Source organism: Agelaius tricolor, unplaced genomic scaffold (genome assembly GCF_023055355.1).
Source record: "Agelaius tricolor isolate 1412-34295 unplaced genomic scaffold, bAgeTri1.0.p SCAF_22, whole genome shotgun sequence".
Lineage (NCBI taxonomy): Eukaryota > Metazoa > Chordata > Aves > Passeriformes > Icteridae > Agelaius > Agelaius tricolor.
Genome location: NW_027269282.1, coordinates 2,831,110 through 2,856,131, shown reverse-complemented (window position 1 = coordinate 2,856,131; position 25,022 = coordinate 2,831,110). Strand labels below are relative to the sequence as shown.

Below are 25,022 nucleotides of genomic sequence, written 5' to 3'. Positions count from 1 at the left end.
GCATATGTGTGAATAATTCCCATTTTTTGCATATGCTATAAATGTTAACCATTGTTTGCTTCGTGATCGTTTCTGTGAGTGAATTTTTTACAGCCAGGCTAAGGGATTATACTGAATCTATTTACAGCAGTGTATGCATTTTACATTTCTTCTCTCAGCAATAATGACAAATACTAAAGCTATAAATGTTATTTAGATTAACAGTCAGATAGATTGTCCAATAAAGTAAAAAACGGTTTTAACCATTTTCTTCAAATGTTGTTAATCAGTTCTTGGATAGCACCTAAAAATGAAAATTTCATCAGATATTAATCTGAATATTGAAAAATATTAAAAATAGATGAGGAGGTCATAAAATAGGTTATAGTGGACAAAAAAAAAGTCAGCAGAAAACAGATTCCCAGGTTTCTGTTAGCTACACATAACAGTCCCACACAAACTCTGCCCTGGTTTCTGGCCAAGTTAGTTAATGCAGCCATAGCTTGTACGTCTGCACTCTCAACACAATTACTGTATTATCTAGGTAATTAATCCATAGATAATCAGAGGCTGAATGTGGTTTCTTTCCTCATTATCACACCTTCCAGCTGCAAGCACTACAGTCATTATGTTACAGATTGGAAAAGCAAGGCTGGGGTGCTGAAGTGTTAATTATTTGGGTCCATTTTAGTTGTTGCTGATGGAGCTAATGACAAAAAAATCCATTTCTCTTGACTATTGGTCTTTTCACAAAAGAGAGTGACTGATAATGTTTCTAAAATGTCAGTTATTCAATAATTTTCTAGCAGTAATAATTTTATGTGTGGCTAATTAACCACATCCTTTTCATTCTCAAGGGGACCTTACTGTTTTGACAGCAGAAATTTTTTGTCAGTGACAAAGTATTTGTTTTCCAAACTGGATCTTGAACATCAGTCCTAATCACATCCAGACCTTTGGCTTCAATGTTTTTTACCTCTTTAATAGATTTAATTTTCTTTTATTCTCTGTAATGAAGGAACTGGCAAGAAAATATCCTCCTGTGCAGTGAGTCTCAGCCAGGGCTAACAGGAACCTCTCTGAGTTTTAACCCCATGAATTGGCAGCAGCTGTGTTTTGTTGCTGAGACCTCTGTTACCATCTGGTGTGTTGAAAGGAGCAAGGACGAGCATCTCCTCACACGACAGTGAGTGCAGCACCCCTCAGGCTAAGAGCAACATCTATAAGTGTATTTTAATAATTAAAGACTAGCAACATCTATCTGCAAAGGATTTAGTCCCACTTAGTTCACCTAGGTATTGCAGTCAGTAATTTCTAAATCACAACCACTATAAATCTGTCTAGTCAAGCAAGTGAATTAAATTCATTATTTCATTTCTTAGTACTCACATGACCAGATTATGCACACCATGAAGCTAATACTAATCAGCTGCTTTGGCAGTGTTAATCAAAAGCTATGTGACTGAATAAAGATAGTGCCTGGACTGCTTTTCTGTACATGGCTATGTTGAGCATTGCTTTTGTAGCTATGAAAGCATCAAATTTAGATCAATTTGTACAAGCATAGTTAAACAATATCTTGTTGTAATCACAAATTGTACCAAAAGCTGTATCAGTTTTCGATGTGATTTCCAACTTCTGTAGCTAATTTACAGGTCCAGAGAGCATGCCTCTGTCAATGCAATTCACTGAGCACAGCAAAACTAGAATTTATTTATGCCAAAATGTGTTTTGAGGTTTGTAGAAAAGTAGCATGTACCACTCAAGTTGGAGTTGTTGACGTAGGAAACCTGTGCTTCCCAGCTGTGTTTAATCTCATTAACTATTAATGTAATCAACATATTGCCACAGTTACACTAATGAAAGTATAAACAAGGCCTTAATTTGTGATCTGAAAAAAATACCAAAGGGTTTTTGCCTTTTAGCTTTACAGAATGCATATGTAAATATGTAGGCATACTCACTTTCCCTCCATTCAATTTGCTGAAATAAAGCCCATTTTGAAAACAGCTTCTCAGTTTTGTATCAGTGGTTGCTATTGATATTTCTTCTCCTCAGACTGTGTCTTTTGCCTTTTCACAGCCCTGTGGAACTCCCTGATGAACAGGGGGTCATGAGTCCTCATGAGGATTTGTTTTTCCCACCTTCTTGTAAAGATGATCCATACTATGGCCCTGATTTGCCAATTTCAGCCATTGCTGGACTGGAAGGAGATGAAGCAGAAACATTTGTGGTAGTTACTGAATTTTTTCCTTTTTACTACTGCAAGTCATTATATTTTCTATACGAATAGGTGTTAATAAATTCATAATTCTAATGCTTATTAAATAGGTAGAACCCAGTAAATGGATCTGTTACCTCAACAATATTTTTGAAATCCATTTTTCCAGGAGACTGAGAAGGCACAATGCTGCTGCATAGTGCAGTGTTGAGATGTTTGACATAGCTCCTAGCATAAATCTGTGCAGTGGAGGTTTGAATCTCTGTCCCAGAAGCAGTATGAAGTGTGTCAGCATTTAACTGTGCCCAAGCTAAAATGACCTGCTGAAAACTTGAAAACTTACTCCCATGCTAAACTGATGGTAACCTTACTTCCCTTTTGACATTGAAAATATTTCAAGCTATGAAAACATTGAAGGCTTTTTCCAGACAGAAACCCCTGCTTCTGAAATACATTCCCATACCACTGTAAGTGTTGGACCTTGCCATTTGTCTCACTTGTATTTGATTATTTACTTTTTATCCTCCCTTGAGGTGCCTCTTTTTAGAGGCTTCAAAACTCTTCTCATTTTGTTTGAATTTTACTTTCACATGACTTCCAGCTAGAAGTGTGAAAACATTTAGTTTGCAAATCTGGGATTCTCTTCTTAGATTAAGACCATCGATTTCTATTTGGTGGCTTGTGATGTATATGAGACACCAAAACTGGCATGCATAAGATGACACTGGCATTGTATACTGCTCAATGGACAAATGGATGTTCTATATTAGTGTACAAAGTAGAGTCAAAAAGTAAACAGGAAATTATGTTTTCCTGGCTTCATCATCTTTTTGTTGCTTCATGCTTTCACAATGGTAGAGGTTTTTAACTGTGTAACTAGTTTCCTATGGTTTTCAGGACAATCAATCAAGAACTATAAAAAAATTGTTTATTGATTCTAAATACATGTGAACTGTTCATATTTGAGATCACTTAGAACATAGAAAGGGAAGATAATATATGCTCATCTGGGGCCTTGCCATTTTCTTCTGCCTTACTGCCTCTTAGATCATGTGCAGATGATGAACTCTGCAAAACCCACTTTGTTCTTTATTCTGTAAAGTGAATTATAAGAAGTATTGGAGAAAAAACAGTTCCTGTGTTAGGTCTTTGGGGCTTAATAGAATTTGCCCTTGAATAGATGCCATGCTATGCAGTAGTGATAGGTAAGTTCTTATGCCTGAACTTGCAGAACCACTTTGGGGGATTTTCCACATGGAAAAGTTTATGCTTTCAACCATGCTAGATATATGTACTAGAGATCTCTTTAGGGTTTTTGCATTCCCAGCTGCCTTCAGAAAAACCTAGATTTCTTTTTAGCACCTTCAATGTGATTATGTTCTCCTTATCCATAGAAATATTTCTGGAGTAAGAGTAAACTGTTCTAATAGTCTTCATTGAAGATTTCATTTTCTTTCAAATTATATGGTTAATATTTTGATAGTTATTTACTGTCCAGTTTTCTTAGATGGGTGTATTTTGGTTGTCAGTATTGGTAGGTAATGAAGAAGTTGTTTAGAAATGAAATGGTTTTTTTTTCAGAAATACAGACTCTTGTCCCTTTTATCGTGATGGTGGTGGTATGTTGTTTCCTGTGTACTAAACTGTGAGGTTCTACACTCACAGTTTAACACTGGGAGGTAATGCATCTGTTTCTGGCATGTTTTCATCTTGCTCCAGGAGATGGTAGCTGAGTAATTTTTTTTAGGAGTTGAATTTATTGTGCCTTCCAGCACTAATTCTCTCCTCCACGCATGCCTGTGCACATAAACTCCATCTCTAACCGAGCAGAAAAACTGAGCCCTCTTAGATCTTCTAAGCCCTGACACTGGAGGGAAATCACATGCTTGTGATTGTGCTGTCAAGTTAAGCACCTCTTTCCAACAGCCCAGCACTGAAAAGCAAGCCCAGTGTTCTTGTTTGCCTCTTGGAGGTGTGTCAGTGTTCCATGCTCCAGAGCCACGTACTGAGGCTGGCGATTCACCCAAGTGTAACCACAGCGGGGCAGCAGAGGGAAAGGATTGAAATATCCCACAGCTTTCCATCCTTTTCTTCCTTGCATGAGATTTTTCTAGATCAGAGTTTTCTAAATGTGCTTTACCACAGAATCACAGAATGTGCTGGGTTGGAAGGGCCCTACAAGGATCATCGAGTCCAACTCCCAGCCCTGCTCAGGACCATCCCCAGGAGTCACCCTGAAAGTGTTGTCCAAACACTTCTTGAACTCTGTCAGCCTTGGTGCTGTGACCTCCTCCTGGGGAGCCTCTTCCAATGCCCAGCCAGCCTCTGGTGAAGAATCTTTCTCTAATGTCCAACCTAAACCTGCCCTGGTACAGGCCATTCCCTCTGGTCCTGCCACTGTCACCACAGAGCAGAGATCAGTGTCTGTCCCTGCTCTTGCCCTCACAAGGAAGTTGTACCTGCAGTGAGGTCTCCCCTCTGTCTCCTTCTCCAGGCTGAAAAGACCAAGTGACTTCAGCTGCTCTTTATACAGCTCCCCCTCTAGAGCCTTAAATATCTTCCTAGCCCTCCTTTGGATACTCTCTAGTAGTTTATTATCCTTGTTATATTGCAGTGACCAAAACTGCTCACAATATTCAAGGTGAGGCAGCCCCAGTGTAGAGCAGAGTGGGACAGTCAAGCCCACTTGAATCCATTTCATCTCTAGCACCAATTTTATTCCATTGTCTTTTTATAAAACTTTTTGTGGCAAGGATCCATCATGGATTTTTTTCCCCTGATGAGGTGCTACTCAAAAAGGGAGAAGTCAAAGAAAGACAGCATTATTATTATTATTACTATTGCTATTACTAGTACTATTATTATGCACCACTGTACTATTGTACAGTCCAAGAAGCAGCCTGGTTGGGGATTTACATAATCTCATCCTAGGCTTAGCATATTTTTATGTGTAAAGGCAGTCATGGCAGAAGATACAAAGGAACAGTGCAGAAATTGTGTTTACCCAGAAAGCTTCTGTTTTGCAGAAGCTCAGTTACAACCTTCCCAAAGATTTGTGATGTTCAAGCCTTATAAAATCAGTGAAAATGCCTATATTAGATGTTTTTCTGGGTGATGTAAAGCCCTATTTGCTATAAATTTGTTACTGTCAGCCATATCTGATTTATAAAGTAAATATTAATATACTTTATTCCTGTAACATTTTTCCCCTGAGAAACTAAAAATGCTTTGTAGGCATAAATAAATAGAATGTAAGTTACTTACCCAGAATCATATAACAAGGGCTTGGTATATTTTGCTAATGAAATATAGGTACTTATGGATATCTGTCCTATGTTTTCATCACAAGTCCATCCATATTTTCTCTTTTTATAGAACCTTTAGTGAGACAGCAGTTTTTTTACAGAATCATACATAGAACCTTCTTTTTTTTATCCATCATATTGTTTAGTCATCCTCACCACTTCTGCACACATGCATGGTGCTTTAAATCCTCTCTCTTAAATGTTCTCCCAAAGTTTTCTTGTCTTTTGTCCCCCTCTTACCCTCCCTGAATTCTCTTTAATCTGGTTCTTTCTGTCATGGTATTTTTATGACCTCTGTTACTGTTGTATCTGAGCAGGCTACTCTGTCTTTAATAATATTTGCTGGAGAAGTTCTGTTCTTCCTGTTTTATGAAGGACAGATTTATGAGAGTTATTTTAGCAAAATGAAATTCAAGGCACATGGGAAGTCCAGGTCAGGGATATTTCTAGCACTTATTTGCAGATGCCACAAAGATTGACAAAGATTTTACAGAGCAATTTGGATTCTACAATAAGATAAGCTATTCAGACAAAATGTGTTTTAGTACTGCCAGGTATGCAAGAACCACATGTTCACATTTTGGCTATAAAGTGGAAGAATATTCCAAAAAAGCAGTTTGAAAGGCATTTTTTGTAGTGAGGTCATAATAAGTAACCATTTAAATTGGGGCTTCTAGTGCCCTTCTGACATTTAAAGAACCCTCTAGGGGCTCAGTGTATTGAATTTTATCCTAATTCTATCATTAAAACTTTGGGAAATGCCCTTGTTATGGTAGGTCAGTATCTTTGTGAGGATAAGGAAGATACTGGAGGGATTTTTAAGCTAGAGATAAAATTGTAACAGATGCAATTGCTGGAGAATAAGTCCAGATAAATGCAAATTTAAAAATATATAGTTTTTAATTGAAAATATAATTCATCATTTAAACAAGTGTCTAGAGGGAGAAGTGAGTTCACCACCACAGTCTCCAGACATAGACTTTTGTGGAGAATGTTCTCTGTCAAGTTACTGGCTTCAGTGAAGGGATGACTGAATAAAATAATGCTGATTTAAACATGATGTCAGACTCTACGAGGTAATGATTTTTTTTCCTTGTCTTGAAATGTATGTAACAGCTTGTCCAGATATTTGTCCATTGTTGATTGAACTTGTTTATTTTCATGCTGAAGCCTAGAAATTGTATTAAAACTTCAGTGCATCCTACTGCCCACTGCTGGACTGCAGCCTCAGAAATATACATGGGCTGTAAAGAAGGATATGTTTTGGCAATTGATGCTGAGCAATACAGTGTTTCTGTTCTTCAACAAAAATCTCCACCTGGTAAGAAATAACTGAGTGTGTTTCATTCAAGCAGGGAAGAAAGTAGATAGGTGAAAGCTTTTTGTGCTCTTCTGTTCTTCTATTGGGTACCTTACAGAAATTATAAAGCTGTTTTGTAGAACTCTTTTTTTATTAGTAGAGTAAACATATGAGAATGTCTTTTGAGATTCTGTGGGGGTGTTTTTAACAGCCAATAACTGACTTTCATTTTTCTTCATAAAAAAAACCCAAAAACCCCAAAAAAACCCCAAAAAACTGTAAATATATCAAAATTTATTAAATTAACAGTGTTTCCAGGAATCCTGAGGTGCCTCCTCTGCTAAGTGCCACTACCCTTCTGTGCCCATTAAGAGGGCTCCTAAATGGAGGATGCTGAGACACAGCCAGCAAAAATTGTTTCTTAGGCAATCTGTACCCCATCATCCTTTGATGGGATGGAAGGTGTCAGTCCTATGGTGCACATGAAGTTCACACTTTGGTCAGGGCTAGGAGGAGTGCTGGAATATACTTTTCCCTAACATAGAGCTGTTTCCCTAACAAACACTGAATTAGTTGTAATAGATAATCTCCTGGTAATCTTATTTTCTTCTGTTTACGTATAGCACATGATTTTTTAAGCTGCAACAAGTACCCTGACTACATTTTTGATAGTTAACACCAAAATGGAAGGCTACTTTTAAAACAATCTAACAAACCAGCATTATTTCTCTTTTTAAAACTATCAGACTTGTAAATGTAGCAAATCAAGAGTTGGAAATCATCAAGAAATAAAAACCTGAGGTGTGACCAGAACTGTTTTTGTTAGTTGAGTAGAAGGCAACAAGAATGTTGGCTATTTGGGCCTTTTCTTGGCCTGTGTGTTCATCTTTGTGTCCTGTCCTAAAACTGTGTAACAAAATGCTTTGTATTTATATTATACTGAAGTTTCTGCTTAATTTAAAACAGACTGCAATTTGTATCTATTTAGCAGAATGCTTAAGTACATGGCCAGCTTTAAGCATATGCTGAATTCCTGATGTGGTGTTGCAAACAGAATCATAAGCAACCACAACATTTCACTTAGGCATTGTTTTCAGAGTGGCTGAATTTTCCTTTTAAGTGTATAAAAAAATAAATGATTGTTAGAAATAAGAATACCATAACTTGGTGCTAGAAGGAAGATAAATCTGCATGTGAGCCACTCTCCACACCAAGTCCATGTTATCTCCTTGTTACAGCTGTAAACTGAATAACAGAACTGTGCTTGCTCAATTGCATAGATGGCAGAAATGGTAGATATTCAGGAGGAATGCACATTCTTCATTAAGCATACTGAACCTGGCCTTTTGTTGAATAGAGTAGAATACAACTGACTTGTTTTGCAATTTTGATCTACAAACAAGGTTGACATTATAAATTGTTTTCTTTTGTGCAGAGTTCATGCAGAAAATAGCAGATGTGGTGTCCTATGCTCGTAGTGAAGTGCAGAAAAAGAAAGGTATTTCCATGTTCAAATGAAGCTAATAGATTTTCAGGCAGCACTGCTGATGTCTGGGAGTAGTAATATATGAGTGCAGCTGGAAGCCACTGGTTAGAAAAACTCATCTCACACTGGCCTCTGCAAGACACATTGTTGGCAATCTTCTGTGTGTTTACATGACAAAAGATTAACAGCTTTTCTGCTAAGAGACAGCCAAATTAAAAGCCTCAGGAGAAACAGCAACAGTGGAAAAAATTGTGTTCATTCTAATTTAAATTGGAATAAGTGGTGCTAGAAGACATTCCCTACTGCTTAGTTTTAGCATTTCTGTAGAACTTTAATCACTCATCATCTATCTGAGTTAGGATTTAGGGGTTTGTTTCAAACACTTTGTTTTGGGCACCACAGTACAAAAAAGATAGAATGGATGAAGTTCAGCACATTTCCACAAGGGCTGTTACAGTCTTGTTACATTATATACAAATGTGGTGTGAGAAAAGTGTTTGTTCAGCCTGGAGAAAAGGAAATGAGGGATTTGACTATTGCTTTAGCTATCCAATGAAAGGTTACAGAGAAGATACAGCCAAAGAACACAGTTTGCATCAACAGGAATTCTGGGTACATTTTAGGAAATAAATACTTTCATAGTGTAGGTAGTCAGACATTAGGACAAATTGCCCAGAGAAGATATGGAATTGCCATTTTTGGGTATATTCAAAACCTTACCTGATATGAGTCTGGGCAACATAATTCAACTTTGAACTTGTTTCTGAGTTTGAAATCGGCTCTGTGCTGAGCAGGAGGTTGGACTAGAGGACTTCTAGGATCCCTTCCAATCTAAATGACTCTGTGATCCTTTTACTCACAAATAAATAGTAAATTATCCCAGATTTGGAGTTGCAACACATTGTTGAAATAAATGAAATTTGATGTTTTATGTTGGTTTTGTGCTTTCAGGTCGCAAACCAAGCAATCTGCAAAAACCAGTTTTACTTGCCATGGCATTTTGTAACGAGGGACTGTATGCAGCTGGACATGTAAGGCATCCTTTGTGCTTTTGATTTACTCTGAGTGTGTGAAAATCTGCATTCAAGTTGAGTATGTTTGCAGAGTTCACTGCAAAGACAGGAGTTAGGAAAAAGTGAGGGGCTGCAGCACCATAAAGTTCCTCTCTGGTGTTGACTATATTACTTTGTTAAGACTTGACACAAACGAGCAGAGTGTGAAAGGATTACATTTTTGTACTCAAATAAAGAAATAAAAGAGGACAATCCTGGTTTTATTTAAGAATATTGTAGAGCAACAGAAAAGAAAGATGGACAAAATAGGAAAGGAGAGAAAATGGCCAATAGAATTGCCAAATTATTTTGTGCAAAATCTTACTCAATATCTAACCCAATCTGAAAATGCCATTGTACATTCCTGCTCAAGTGGGAGACAAATTCTTACACTGTCTCAAAAACAACAATATGAAATCAAAAGCATTATCTAATGAGAGAATCTGTTGTTATCAAACATGGACTGTCACTAAGAATTGTATTAAAGAACACCTTTATGTTCAATAGATTTATTATCTCATTTTAGAGTGCTTTTTATTTAAACCTACTAAAGACAAATGACACCATTGGTGATGGGATGCAGTTAGTGATTTTTTGAAGATCTTGCAGTTTAGTTTGCCAGATAGTGTAACTGACATAGACCTCATGTGGATTTGTACTTTTCTGCACAGGAGGGCATTTTAATCTTTTATCACATCAAAGATCTGCAGTATGAGATAAAAATCTGTGCTGATATCTCACAGCCCATATCCAGCCTCATGTTTTCTCCTGATTACACCAGTCTGCTGCTTGTCACTGACCAGGTACAACATTTGAGATAACAGCACTACATAATGGGATATTCCTGGGATTCTATATGAATATGCTGATACTCTTAGTACAAAATGTTTAATGTAATCACACAAGTCAACAAATTTTAACAAAAGTGAATATAGTCCATTCTGTGTTTTTACTGAAAATTGGAAATACTTTTAATGAAGCACAGAACAACTGTCTCCTACAGATGGTGGAATGTAAAGTACCTAATGTTGGGATTTCCCAGCAGAAACCCTTGTGTGTGTTCAGTTGAGTACATGTTCAGGGTCTCTCATGTGTCCAAGTCATGGATCTACTGGGCATGAATTCCAGGCTTGATGTGTGCCTGCAGAGGGAGAAAAGTGTGACTTGGGTGTATCAGACCTACTGTGACTCTGCAGTCGAGTTGTTCTCTCTACAGACATGAAGTTTTCTGTTGGTGTAGAATATTTATTGATTTCTTGAGTAGCACGCAATTGGGTGTGTTTAAATTACTTTATGAAAGCAAGTTTGAGAAAGAACTTCTTGCAAATATGGTTAGCTGGAGTGCTCTAAAAGGAACTAACATTAGCCAGTGTAAATTAATATAATCCATTAAACTCAGATGAATCCTACTGGGCACATTTTACCTCAGATTAGAGTCAAATATAAAAGTTCAAAGAGTGAAGCTCAGAAAGATGGGAGGGTTTTTTTAAGTCTTCAAAAGCTTCTAATGAAGAGTTTCATATGCCAGTGATGGATTATTTCTGTGTGTTTGTCAGGGGACAGTCTATAGTTACAGACCTGCCCATAGTGGAGAAGCTGTCAAACTCTTGGACGCACCCAGCAGTTCTTTTCTGGCAGCTGATTTTCTTACTCCAGGGAACAACTACTGTGTGGTAAGTAATTGTATTATTTGTAATATAGAATAATAGCTCTTTTCAGGTGACCAATATGTTGCCAAGGCACAAAATGAAAAGCCTTGCAGAAATCAGATTGTTCTGATATTTGTCACAGTTGTGTAACTTCTCATTAAGGAAGCAAATGGCATTCATTCAGCTATAGTCTATAACAGGGTCAGAACTTTTATACTGGATTTCAGGTTGGATAATTTATGTTGTATTGGTTCTGATGCTGATTTGTGTGACTTAGATTGTTCAGGAAGATAGCTGAACAAAAGATGGATTCAGTTCAGAGAACTGATGTTGTCCACCAATTGCTACTGATCTTTTCAGCCCTCTGCACAAATTGGAACATCCTGAGAGATACCTCTGTACTGGGTCCAGGGACAAAGAAGGCTTTTACTCATGCACCTGTCCATTCTTAAAAATTCCTTGCTTTTCACTGTCTTTTACTCCTGAAAGACATATATCTTAGCCACCAATTCATTTCCAGGCCATGAATTCTCCAGGTAGCCAGCCTATAAAACTTGGGGTTGTAGTCTATTAAGTTGGCTAAATCTCTTTGTTCACCATTAGCATGGGAATGCTAAGTTTTACCTGACTGTGTATGAGAAGTGTGAAGGTTGAGTGATCTCCAGCCTTACTTCTTGTAAGCCTTACTCTTTGTAATTATGGAATTACAAAATTACCTGGATATAGGAAGAACTCAATTGTTTTGATACCCATCATTTTTCATGTGATAAAATGAGACCTCTCCTCAAGGCCTTTCTTTTGCAAATAAAATTAGAAGCAGGTTGTTCTATTGCTGGCAGGATGGCAGGAGTGCTAATATTATTCAAGCTAACAAATTCTTCCCTAAATTGTCTCATTCTGCTAGAAGCTGCAGGAATGCACAAAAATTATTGAAAGTATTCCTAAAGAAGGTGTACCTTGCAACACCTGGATTTAATGAAAAGCTAAATAATCCCAAGTAACCCTTAATCTGCCATGCTCAGTGATTATTTGAATCTATATTCTGTAGGAGATCATAGTCACTTCCAGACTATTTGGTTATTTCATCCTCTTCTGACTCTGTTTTTCTCTGTTCCACAGTCTGTAACAATTTCAGGTGAAGTACAAGTTTGGTCCTTGGAGGATGGAACTTTCCTCAGCAAGCTAAACCTTGGTACTGAGGTACAAGTAACCAGGAGCTTATGCCATGACTGATACTTAAAATTTTCTATATTTTAGAATTGATAGCATCATATTCCACAGATTTGCATCAATCAGTGCTGAGGAAAGCTCAGTAATGTCTTTGAGCAACCCATCAATGAGATTTATAGATTATCTTTCAGAATGTTTCCTTGAGCTAATCCTGTCATGTTTTTATCTTGACTTCAAAGAGGAAACATTTCAGCCAAATGTCCTCGTGATGCATCTTTCAGCACATCTTTGTAAAAATATCTAAATTTTTATGGTATTCCTTTTTTTTTCTTTTTAATGAGTAACAGAAAAGTTTCAAAAGTATAAAACCTAAATGCCTTGACTGATAATGAAAAACAGGTTTTAAGAATTGAATTGGTAAAAGTATTTCAAATTGTTAATACTTTGTCCTGATTTAAGATGCATTCAGACCCTGAAATCTGACATAGTAAAGAAAAAAACCCCTTTCTATAACAGCTATACACACAACAGTGCACTCACTGTTTTATTTAGATGAAACTTCTTTCACTTAAAATCTGGAGAGTGGATATAATGGTTGTTTTTTTCTCTGTAAAGAACAGAATTAAGTTTTGATGTGTAGCTACAAAGCATAGATAAAATTTCCATTATGTCTCTAACTACTTTCTTTGTTAAAAACATGTTTTTTAAATAAACCACTTGTGGTTTCTTCTTCAAATTTTAGGGACTTTTAAATAGCAAAGGAAATTGCATGCTAGCAAATAGCATAATATATAAAAATATGTTGAATTGTTAAGTATCTTCTACTTCTCAACTAGGCAACTTCTATGGCTTGCAGTCCCTCCTCCAAGAGTGTTGCTGTAGGGACCCAAAGAGGTCAAATCTATTTCCTTGATGTAACCAAAGCTGAAGCTCCACGGGTTGTTCATAGAACTTTTCTTTCCAAACTTCCAGTGCTGTCTTTGCAGTAAGTATGTAGTAGGGTAGAGATATTGTCAATTTATTCCTGGAGTAATGATATTAGTTGAACAAAAAAAATTTAGTTTTTTATTCTACAAATAAAAAATTAAAATATTTTAATAGCTTCTACGATTTTCAGCATATTCTGAACTGCTTGCGAGAGGCAGTAGCAGGATTTATATGAGAGAAATGTAATAAATCTGTATTTTAAGAAGGTTTAACTGAACACAGAAGATACTGATATATAAGATCCTTTCTGAAAAATCACCATATGCAGTAATTATGCACAATTCCATGTATCTCACTTTAGAGGGTTATTTCTCACTGAATACAGATTTAAGGTTTTGTGAAGTTTAGTTTAAGCCTTTTGGTCATCTCTTTCTATATGGTGGATTTTTGTTACCATTGCTAATTACTCATTTACTTCAAATTTTGGAGATTACCAGTCCTCTTGTAATTAGCTCTAGTTATCTAAAAGGCTTTTTGTGTTTGAGTGGGGTTTTTTGTTGGTTGGGTTTCTCCCCCCCCCCAGCAATTATTGAAAAATCTGAGAGTATTTTACTCTACTTTGCAAAAGTGGAGTATGGATTTTGAACTCTTAAACTTTAATATAAATCTGCCTTTTATTTGAGACCCAGATGTATCCCTTTTCACAACTACCTAAGACAGAAATTTTTTTTTATTTATTTATTTAAAAATAAATACAGAAAGCAACTTGTTTAAAATTAAATCAATGCAAAAATGGGGTTTTTTTTCAAAATAATGTCAAGATCTGTGTAATAGTTTTATTTCCAAAAAAGTGAATGTAAAAGAAATTTTGACTTAACAAAGTTGTTAATGCAGACTGCTGTGGAGTATGATCAACTTTAAATTGACCTCTCACTCAATTAGAAACTGCACTCATAGTACTGAGCTTTATATCTGACCCTAAACTGGAAACCCAGGAGCTGAAATTTATGTTTATGCATTCAGGCAAGTTATGGGAGTGAAATTATTTGACACTTTTTATTGACTGTATTGAATTGATTTCTACTTGGATTTGCATTTTACCTAGTTATGATCAGGTTGGCCAGTTCCTCATTGCAAGAGCTACAGAAGGACACATCTTTATTCTAGATGCTCGTCCATCAAAATTATTCCAGGTTCTGGGATATACAGGTAATACATATAGCAGTATTAATTACATTTTCTTTTCTCTATTTTATGCATTTCAAGTATACTTGTAATTCAGCCTAAGCCATTCACCTTCTATTATTTTCTTGGAGGACTAAACATATTCTTCCCACCTATTTTCTAAGGGCCAGAGTTCTTTTTGGGGTTTTTGTTTTGGAGGGTTTGGTTGGTGGGTTTTGGTTTTTGCTTTTGTTTTCCCCTTTGTAATTTTAGTTAGCAAATGTACCAATATTACCTTTCTTTCAGAGTATGTATAATTCACAGGGAAAAGAATGGACTAACTAACAAACTGATCACAGCTCCAGCATAAAATTAATTGTGATGGCAAAGAACTAAAGAACTTTGTGAGAATTTGGACTAAAATACTGTAGGTTATAATCATTGTATGCAATCTTCTATTTCAAATTTCTACCATCTTTTACATGGGAACTGCTGAAATTGTCAGCTTTGATGATTGATAGTGAGGAATAAAATATGATGAATTTTAACTCACAAAAAAAAAAAATTGGAAATTGTGAATTTATTTTTCCAAAAGCATTATTCTTACAGATCATATCTGTGTGTATAGATCTTCACCATAATTTTAAGTGTAAAGAACATTATTTTATCATTTTAATTGGTTTAGCAAACAGAACTATATCTCCTTAATAACTTATGTAATTTGCCTGATTATATTCTCATGGAGGGTTTGTTAGAGCAGAGTTTTCCTGTTCTTTATCTGGCAGTTATCAGCAGATAGCCTCAAAATTGCTACAATTCAAGCTTGAGGTAAATTCAGATTTGACTATTTAATGTAATAATGATGTGCTGGTGTTTAGGGATTCCCAGTACCCAGTGCCTCAAGGGGAGTTGAGTGCATGCAGCACTCCTGAGCTGTGTTCTCAGGGGTCTCATTTTTTGTCAGGATATTTTAATAAAAACAATGTTACCATGCCACAGTAACAATTTCCATTGATGTTCCTTACCTGCTTCAGTACTGGAAGATGAAGTGCTCCATCTTTCTGTAACTCCTGACTTAAAGCATGACTTGGTTAAAGTGATGGTACTTCTTAATGTAGCAGAGGTCCAACAAGCAAGACTGGAAATTTTTCATCTGTCTTCAGAAATGATAACAGGTAAAAATTGAAATAGATACTTACATTTTCTAGGGCAATTAAGGCTAGTGTCAGATTTTCAAGTTATTTACATTTAATTTTTAAAAGGCCTTACATTTTACAAACTTTTCAAAAAGTAGCTTTGTAGTTTTCAACAAAGTTAGTATTTTCTTTAAATATTCACTAATTTTGGACTTATTTTTGTACCTGTGTTTAGATATATAAAATGGGGCTTTATTTTCAAAGCTGCTGAAGAGCTACAGTTATTGTCTTCATTTCTGTTTTATATCAGGTGCCTTGTCAGTCTTAATTTCTGGTGTCCCTTTAAAGCTCAAATTAGGGAATTAATAAAATATATTACCTTTATATTACTAACTTTTATTAACTAATAAAATATATTAATTTTCTCAACAAATAAAATGCCCTTTTGAAGATGTGAACTGCAGTGCTTTAAGCAATACCACCCAGGCTGTGTGTTCCTCATGGCAGAGATTCCTAAAACAAGTTCTAGATGAAGGCAGTGGTGACATGAGCCTGCATGCAAACTGATTAGCACTAATTATGTTGACGTAATACTCAAGAAGCAAGGTAAATTAGTGCATGCAAATAGTCACATCATGGTGGTTAAACTGTTTCCAGTACTTCTTTAGAGCCAGTAGAGCTATTGCTCTGCTTCACTGCAGTGTCCTGCACCAGCACAACTCACTGAGCTGGTGTTAAATCTAAGTATTAATTAATTTCCAGTCACTTCCCTAAAAACTCACCTCATGCTCACTCCTTGCTGAGGATCATTTTCATAACTACATGATAGACAAAGCACCTGTATTAATGGTAATCATGCCTCTTCTTCCTCTCTCTTTCTTTTGTCAATCTTTTAGATCATGATAAGTATGTGAATGAACAAGGAATGTTTAATGCTAGTGACCTGAAAAAGAAGCAATATGATCTGGATTACCCTTTGAGCTCAGCAGTCAGACTGAAGAATAGCATTGTGTATGGCTACTGCTCCTGTGCACCTCTCATCTGTAAATACCACCTCTCTGAAGGGGTAATTCTCTGAAGTTGCATTATTTTGGGTGGTGGTTAAATACCAGCTAAATAAAAACAAAGGCTGCAGATGAAATTATTATAGCAGGATATTATCTTAAAGAACTCTTCTCTCTGGTCAAAATACCTACTCCATACGTACTCATCAACTTTCAGTATCCTACCACTTGCTCAGAAAACTGGCAAAAATAATGTCCTTGTTCTATTATTTGGTTCTTAAAATCCACACAGCTTGCAGGCACTTAAAAGTGGCTTCTGTGCTGGAGCTGTGGGTTTGTGCAGTCTGCTCTGAGGACATGCAGCTCTTGAAGGGACTGAGCCAACATCAGCCCAGGACTCTGAAATGCAATCCCAGCCCAGCCTCACAAGGAAGCAGTGGGGGCTTTGTGAAGCCACTCTCACTGCCTGCTGAGAGCTGCAGCTCTCTGCAGCTCATAGGTCTCCCAGAGTTTATGAGTCAAGGCAGGTAAAAAGGTGAAATCTAAGGTCAGATTCCTCCTAGACATGTCCCATCCTTTCTGAGCCAAGAAATTCAGGCTCGAATGTACTGAATCCAGACCCTTTTGCAGAGATGAGAGGCAATCAGCAGCACAGCAGTGGCACTACTTCCTCAGCTCAGTAATCCAACAACAGTTTCAACTGCACTGCATGTGGTAACCCACAAACCTCTCATTAATTTTCTCAAACAGGCATAGATATCATCTGAACTGCTGCTAACCTTCTGCTTGTTTGGCAGGCTACATTTGGAGGTCCAACAATATTTTCATCAGAGCAGACGATTCCTAGCAAACAGTTTGGATCAGGTTTGCTCTGTTTATCACCCAACAGCCAGTGGCTGGCAGCAGCAGCCAAGGATGGTGTTTTGTTTATCTACAATACTTCTACTCTGGTAGGTGGGCGTCTGGGCACAGGCTTTGTTTGATTTATGTTAGACAAAAGTGTAAAAATTACTTCCTTGAACTGTAAACTTTTCCTCACTTGAATAGAAGGTGTGTGAGAAAAATTTATGTTGAAAATGAACTGGCATAGCATTATACAAGACAATTATTTTTATAATGAGTGTGTATACATAAAAAAAGCATACAGACCACTTACTTCCTTCTTCAGTAAATTTTAGCATAGATAATTTTGCTACTGTTCTCACCTCCTGCAAAATCAATATACTACAAACTTGTCCCATGTGTAGTCAAACCTTTTAAACTTAAAAACCTCAGTATTTTATGTACTTTGTACTGCCATTTTGGATTGAATTTTATCTAAAACTAAAGAAACATTTAAATATTATTTAAGTCATAAAAATATTTTAAAGACATATTCCATTATAAAAACATATTTGCTGATACTGCTTCTATGACTTCTCTAGGATGTTGCTCAAAACCATTGTCACTCATATCAAGGAGGGGGAATCAGATCCGTGGTATTCTCCCTGGATGGCAATTTCATCCTAGTTAACGGTGAAAATGATTGTGCCCTGGTGTGTCTGAAGTGGAAGTATGTATAAAGTGGCAGACTAATATTGATTGTGTCATTTCTTGTATCCTGATAAATTTTTGCCTCTACTTGTGATTCTAAACTTCTTTTTCCTAGTCTCAAAGTAAGGAGAAGAATTGGATAGAAATAAAATCATTCCTTTCATCTTTTCAGTCAGACCTCCCTAGCTCAGGAAAAGTCTTACACTTTGGGTCTGATTGCAGCAGAACATACAGGAATATCTTCTGAGAATTATTACAGAATCACAGAATCACTGGGTTGGGAGAGACCTTCAAGATCATCAAGTCCAACCCATGCCCTAAACCATGGCACTGAGTGCCACATCTAATCATTTTTCAACACATCCAGGGATGGTGACTCCACCACTTCCCTGGGCAGGTCATTCCAGCACTTTATCATTCTTTCCATAAAAATTTTTTCCTAATATCCAACCTATATTTCCCTTGGTGCAGCTTGAGACTGTGTCCTCTGGTTCTATCAGTTGCTGCCTGGGGAAAGAGACCAACCCCTGGCTAACAACCACCTTTCAGGGAGTTGCAGATGGTGATAAGGTCACCCCTGAGTGTCCTTTTCTCCAGGCTGAGCCCCCCCAGCTCCCTCAGTGGTTCCTCACAGGGTTTGTGTTCCCAGCCCCTCCCCAGCCTTGTCGCCTCCTCTGGGCGCGCTCGAGCGTCTCAAGGTCCTTCCCAAACTGAGGGGCCAGAGCTGGACACAGCACTCAAGGTGTGGCCTCACCAGTGCTGAGAACAGGGGCAGAATGACCTCCCTGCTCCTGCTGCCACACTATTCCTGACACAGGCCAGGATGCCATTGGCTTTTCTGGCCACCAGGGCACACTGCTGGCTCATGTTCATGTCAACCAGCACCCCTGGTCCCTTTCTGCCTGGGCACTGTCCAGCCACACCGTCCCCAGCCTGTAACACTGCAGGGGTTATTGTGGCCAAATGCAGGACTTGGCACTTGGACTTACTAAACATAACCTGATACCTCTTATCATTCTCACATCAGCTCTGGAAAGGGCTTTCTGGGCATGTAAGGGATGTAATCTGAGATACTATTTTAACTCAGCGAAAAGGAGACATCACAGCTTTAATGGAAATTCTACTGTGGCTGTAGAGAGCTCTTAGCAGACATTAGGAGTAAGAGGCACTTGAAAGTACAGCTTTCCTGCAGGAAAATAAGTGTTCAGGTAGATTAATAAAGATGACTCTGTCAGAGCAATATTTCTAATATGAGTAATCCATCTTTCAGAATTTTTATTTCTGTGCAATTCTAGAACTCAAACAATACAAAAATATTGAATATGCATTTTTAACAAGTTTATAATTATGTTATAAAGAATATTTAATACTTTGTCCTTTTTCATAATATACAAAAATTACATCCGTTTTACAAAAGTTTCCTTTCTGTTTACCAGGGAGATAAAGAAAACTGAAGTTGAAAAAGCTGCTCTTTACTGGCAATCTCTACGTGATATACTGAACAAGTCTACTTCAGTTGAAAACTCTGTTTTAAAATCTATGGCAGAATGGAATTTTGACCCAGAATCCACATCAAAATCACTTTCAGTAAAGAAATTACAAGTGCTTTCTTTATTTTTATGGGGGGGAAAAAAGTTTGATCATTATCCTAAAATTTTACATGATAAAAATTGTCCTTAATACACTGATCCTTTTGTTAAAATGGAAGAATACCCTTGAGGATAGGCTGAATATGCTTAAATAGTACTTTGTGAAAGAGTACTATCAAAGAAATAGGATATTTATGTGAAGATGACATTCACATCTTGAGTTTCACTTGGTTTCCTGAGCCACAGAAAACTCAGTGAAAGTCAGTTTCTCCTCATGTGAAGTTACATGTCCTTCCCAGTAAGATGTTACTGCTCTACATTGTGTGTTACTAATTGTATGGTTTTTCATTGAAACCAATCAAAATAGGGATTACAGAGATTAGTCCAGTCAATCATTTCAGTCTGTGCATAATAGCAAGAGTTTGCAGGATCAGATCTGGGGACTAGTTAGGCAACAAAATTGTAGCACCCTCTAATTTGGTGGTGTGGTGGTGTTTCTAGTGGGAGTCCACTTTTTCTTTCATTTCCATCTTTCTTTCACTCACTCTTATAGTGCCTGAGCTAGATGTTTATATCCATAATATAAACATCAGGAGGCACCACTGAAATCTTTTCATGCACAGGTGACAGAAGAAGATGGAGACGTCACAGATGCTGATGGCATGACATGGATAGGCCAGAAAATACAGAAGGTACTTTCAAAAAACATTAATCAAATGTAAAGTATTAATCAAAGCCAGAGTTTTCAAGGGTCACTAATCACTTGGGGTACCAAAGTATTTGCTGTAAACACATCTAGTTCCAAAAGCTTTTCTCACATGTGACCCTTTCTTTAACCATTGTGATCTAGAGTTGTAGAAATTCTAGGCCAAATGCCAAGGTTATAAACACATCAGAGAAGGTGCCTAGCACAATAGGAGCTCTGAAGACCAGAAGAACAGTTCTATACAAGGAGTATACCAAAAAAAAAAAAAGGCAAATAAAAACAAGGGGGGAAAAAGGCCTGACAAATTCACTTATTTTAGAAACTTAAAAGACTTTTTACACTATATGTCAAAAAGTTGTCAAGAAGATTGTTACCAGAAACCAAGCAGGTTACTCAATGAAAAGTGAAAACAGTGAAAATTTTCCACAATGAAAAATCTAAGGATTAAAAAATTCTGGGAATAGGCTTTATGCAGTTTAATGTGTCTGTAAGCATTGCAGTTGTAATTACATCTTTCTTTAGTATTGTCTTTTTTCAAGTGCTATTGCCGTACAACCACTTTACAATGTGACCTGGCTGTAAAATCTGTTTTCTCTTGTGCAATTCTGAGGATCATCCTGTTGAATTAGGGTTGTGTCTGTTTCAGTTATTAACCCCTCTGGCATTTTATTTTCTGTACAGATAATGTTCCTTTAGATTACTTCTGATTTCTTTTTCTCTTGCCTTTTTTTTTTTTTTTGCCTTTCAACAACGCATTTGTTGTATGTCAGGTTATGAGAGAAGAGACTCTGAGGTTTGCTAACCAGAAGGAAGAGCTGCAAATGGGAATTAGAAAGCTGCGTGAAACTGTGAGTTTCTTACCAGGGTAATGGCTCAGCTTCCCAGTTTTGTTTACAACAACACTTCCTTTATGGCTGTGAGCTCTAGTGCTCAGTTACATTTTTGTCATAGACTCTGAGCAGACAGGTATTAAAGAGATGTGCTTCTTCAGGGACCAGTGCTGAAACTGCCAGGAGCTACTGTCTGCTTCTCATTTTCCCTTGCTCCAAATGAATATTTTGTGCCAGCCTCATACCTTGAGCTATCTGCCCCCTCAGCAAGCTAATTTCTGCCTGTCTAACAACCTTCCATTATAAAAGAGACTGTCCTCTCCTTTTTCTTCTGTTTCTTCCCATAAGGCAGTTAAAACTGCAGGTAATTAAAATAATTTTCTCTGATATCAAGTTAAAAATAGCAGTTCCTCTATTCACATTCAAATTACTTTTTATTCCTTTTTTCTTTTTAAACAGATTCAGAAAATGATGCATGAAAATGAGCAGGTGCCAGACATTGAGAAACTTGAGCACTGGGAGTTCAACCTGGATTTAGAAGAACAGGAACAAGTGCAAGCAGAGGCTGAAGAAGATGTGGCCAGGGTATGGCAGAATGGGGGAACATTTTAAAACTATCAGTGGAAAGGAGAAAAGCTATTAAATAACAGAAGATTAGCTCAAAGTTGCTGTTCACTGCTAAGAAGCAGAAAAACAGAAAAGTATTTGAAGTCACTTTTGTAAGCAGGTGAAACTGCTGAGGCAGACAAGGCAAATTAGAATATGATTTATGCCAGAAACTATAAATCTCACACTGTGGCCTTGGGATTGTTGCTTAAGTTCTAGAATGCTTTTCTTCTAGAAAATGATGCCTTCAGTACTATGCAGATAGTTTTTGGAGAAGATAGCAGTGAAAATCTAAGATGATGAAATACTGATAATTCATTTCATTTGTTAGTCTTCTTTCAGTAACTCAGTGCAAATTGTCCATATTTTGTTACTTTGCACCACATCTTGTTATTTTCTCTTCTTTGTCTTGAAAGGCGAGGAGGGAGATTGAGATGGAGATTTTATCCTACTGCTATTTGCAGGATTTAATCAAATTTGAGTGCTGGGATAACATGTGTGTAAAAGAACGTGCAGTTAAGGTAACCTCTGTTTTCTAAGACATTTTCTGCAGTAGTTTATTTATTCCTTAAGGTACAGAGACAAAATAACACATTTCTGATTTGCTTATGGTGTGGGAAAAACTTCATTCCTTCCCAAGGCTTGGGGAAATCTTTTATTCTGTTAATTTTGTCTGAGCCTGATGGATTTTACCTTCTAAAGTGGAAAGTAGTGCTGATAAGCAAAGAGGGAACTCTAATTCCTTGATCTCAGACAATATATTTACACATTATTGCTAAAAGGAGAAGTAAATACTATTTTTCTTTGTCAGGCCATATGACTTTGGCTACAGAGAACACAAAGGCAAAATTTACCCCTGATTTTGCCTATTTTAAATAGAGAGAGATGAGTCAAACTGATTTATCCCAAGGGTAGTGAAAGACCAAGTCATTTTACAAAAAAACCAAACAAGCTAGTTCTGGTTTAATTCTGTGAATGAAGATGGATAAAGAGACCACACCCATGGATTATATTTTAAAATACAATTTTAATGCACAGGTGACAGAAGAAGATGGAAACATCACAAAGCAATGTATTAAATACAATGTATTTAATACATTGTCTGTACTAATTGATCCTCAATTTTATTCCTGATTTGAAGCAGTCTGTAACAAATGAACTGATAGAAGCATTAAGAACTTCTTACTTTGGGTTTTTTTATTTTAAATTTGAGCAGTGCTTCCATACGGATTGTGAAGTGAGGAATTTTCCACTGAAGGAACGTAGTAAAGAAGAGCTGGAAACTTTGAATGAAGTTCTCCAGTTAAGGCGGACAGCTGATCTTCAGGTACAGACCATGATCTTCTCAGCTGGCATTTTATCACTTCTTTATCTAGTTACATTCCTAAGGCCCATTTTCTTGCTCTAGAAGTTGACCAAAAAAATTTAAATACATAAATAAAGGTGAAATGTTGTTTAAAAAAAGGTGTTAGTCTTAAATAATCACAGAATAGCTGAAGTTAGAAGAGCCCTTTGGAAGTTATCTAGTCCAGCATTCCTAGAGCATTTAGTCAGGGCTATGCCCAGTGAGGCTTGGAATATCTCCATGGTGAAAGAATCCATAAGCTCTCTGGGCTACCTTTTCTCATGTTTGACAACCTCCACAGGAAAAAGAACCCCCCAAGCCTTCTCCTGAGGGTAGACAATTCCAGTTCTTTCAGTCTGTCCTCACATATAAAATATTTAAAATCTTTACTGATATTAATGCTCTATCACTGGACTTATTTCAGTATTCCCAGTGTTGTACTCGGGAACCTACAAATGGACCCAGTATTCCAGATATGATAATTTCAACTTGTATTATTTTGATCACTGAGTTAATTGAAGAATATAACCTCTAGAATTTTCTTCATTGTGTGCCACTGGATCGTGTACAAACTTAACACAGTTGCCATGTTTCTGATGTGCAGGCTCAGAAGAAAAATCTTGACTCTGAGACTGCTTTATCTGAGGAAGAAGGAGAGAGGGCAGCAGGAGAAGTGGCTAATAATGGTGCACCTCTCTGCCTCAATGGAAGTCTGAGCTCTCAGTATGGTGGGAACACATCTATCCTATACCACCAGTGTGACCTGCACACAAAGGAGCAGAAACTCCATCAGACAATATTATTGAAGGTGAAATCTTCTGAAACCTGTCCTACTGCAGTGACACTCATGGATCTGTTGGTTTTTACACCAGTCACAGACAAAGGCTGATACATGCACATACTGCTGTGGTTTTGCCAGCTTGGGTGTGCAAGAACAAGATTTTATGAAATTGGTTATCCAGTTTCAGGGTATCTGTATCCTTTTCACGGTGCATTTTAGTAAATTGACACAGTAAGAGAGACATGCTTTACCCTCTGTAAAGTTCTGCTTTTCTTTGTTGAGATCAATTCTTTATGCTAAAAGAAGAATTTATCCACTAAGAATACATGCTTTTTTAGATGATTATAAGGTCTGAGGTGTTCTTAAAAAGTCAGTTTCCAATGTTTTTTGTTTAATGGGCACATTTTACTTACATGCAAGCATATTGAAACTGCAGGTTGCATCAGGAAAGTAAATCCTTTGCTCTGCCTCCCTGCACCTGTGATTTACAGTCTCTAGATTTACAGGTCATATGTTTTTTTCTTTGAAGCTCTTCCTTCTGTCACCTGGAGAGGGCCAAAAAAAAAAGCAAATAGAGGAGGCTAATTTTTTATCTAGCTTTGCCAGCAGCATGTTTCTTTCAGACTCTTTCTTAAATGCCAAATGTATAGAAGAAAATGAATAAAAATTTCTTGGAAAAAAAAAAGAAAAAAGAGATCATCTGCCTAAGTCCTTTTAACAAACTTGAACTCTCTGCTTACAATTTTCACAAAAAGGTTTTACCATTTATTTCCTTGTCACACACACAAATACATTCATGATTCTGATGGCTTGAGGAGTACTTGAGGATTAGTATATTAACATGGATGGATGTGACAGTACTGTTTCCTTTTTTGGTATTCCAGGATGTCATTTACAAAGTGAAGGCTGCTTTTAATGAGGAATTTAACATAGTTTTACAAAAAAAGGAGCAGGAGATAGCACGAGTGAAAGAAAGAAACCTGAAGATCCAAGAAATCTTGCAGCAGCTTGACCTTCAAGTGGAATTGTGGGAGCCAGGCCTTACAGATGATGAGATGCCAGAGCGAGTGCTCACCGTTCAGGATTCAGAGGTGTCTGAAAAATGCATCTTTGGATTTGACCCATTCAAACCCAGCTTTCTAATTCTTGTCATTTCCACACATTGTGTCAGTACTGAAAAACCCTCAAGCAGATGTGTCTGTAAACTTAAAATCATCTTTTTGGCCCATTTTCTTCCCT

At 37.0% G+C, this 25,022-nt stretch overlaps 1 protein-coding gene across 4 annotated transcripts in view; it reads left to right on the top strand.

The window, feature by feature from the left end:
• Positions 1-25,022, top strand: part of CFAP43 (cilia and flagella associated protein 43) — a 42,538-nt gene that overhangs the window by 4,977 nt on the left and 12,539 nt on the right. For 2 of the 4 annotated variants that reach the window (XM_071445962.1, XM_071445965.1), the window contains exons 4-25: positions 998-1,165; positions 2,062-2,212; positions 6,676-6,826; positions 8,241-8,303; positions 9,243-9,322; positions 10,015-10,146; positions 10,900-11,016; positions 12,112-12,192; positions 12,999-13,147; positions 14,195-14,298; positions 15,288-15,428; positions 16,286-16,455; positions 17,191-17,343; positions 17,818-17,945; positions 19,363-19,513; positions 20,139-20,207; positions 20,992-21,069; positions 21,511-21,636; positions 22,074-22,178; positions 22,874-22,984; positions 23,607-23,810; positions 24,668-24,874. In XM_071445962.1, coding sequence (XP_071302063.1) covers positions 998-1,165; positions 2,062-2,212; positions 6,676-6,826; positions 8,241-8,303; positions 9,243-9,322; positions 10,015-10,146; positions 10,900-11,016; positions 12,112-12,192; positions 12,999-13,147; positions 14,195-14,298; positions 15,288-15,428; positions 16,286-16,455; positions 17,191-17,343; positions 17,818-17,945; positions 19,363-19,513; positions 20,139-20,207; positions 20,992-21,069; positions 21,511-21,636; positions 22,074-22,178; positions 22,874-22,984; positions 23,607-23,810; positions 24,668-24,874 — 2,839 coding nt within the window. Of the gene's footprint in view, positions 1-997; positions 1,166-2,061; positions 2,213-6,675; positions 6,827-8,240; positions 8,304-9,242; positions 9,323-10,014; positions 10,147-10,899; positions 11,017-12,111; positions 12,193-12,998; positions 13,148-14,194; positions 14,299-15,287; positions 15,429-16,285; positions 16,456-17,190; positions 17,344-17,817; positions 17,946-19,362; positions 19,514-20,138; positions 20,208-20,991; positions 21,070-21,510; positions 21,637-22,073; positions 22,179-22,873; positions 22,985-23,606; positions 23,811-24,667; positions 24,875-25,022 lie in introns of those variants that run through there. The other 2 variants (XM_071445963.1, XM_071445966.1) reach the window with 2 other exon arrangements.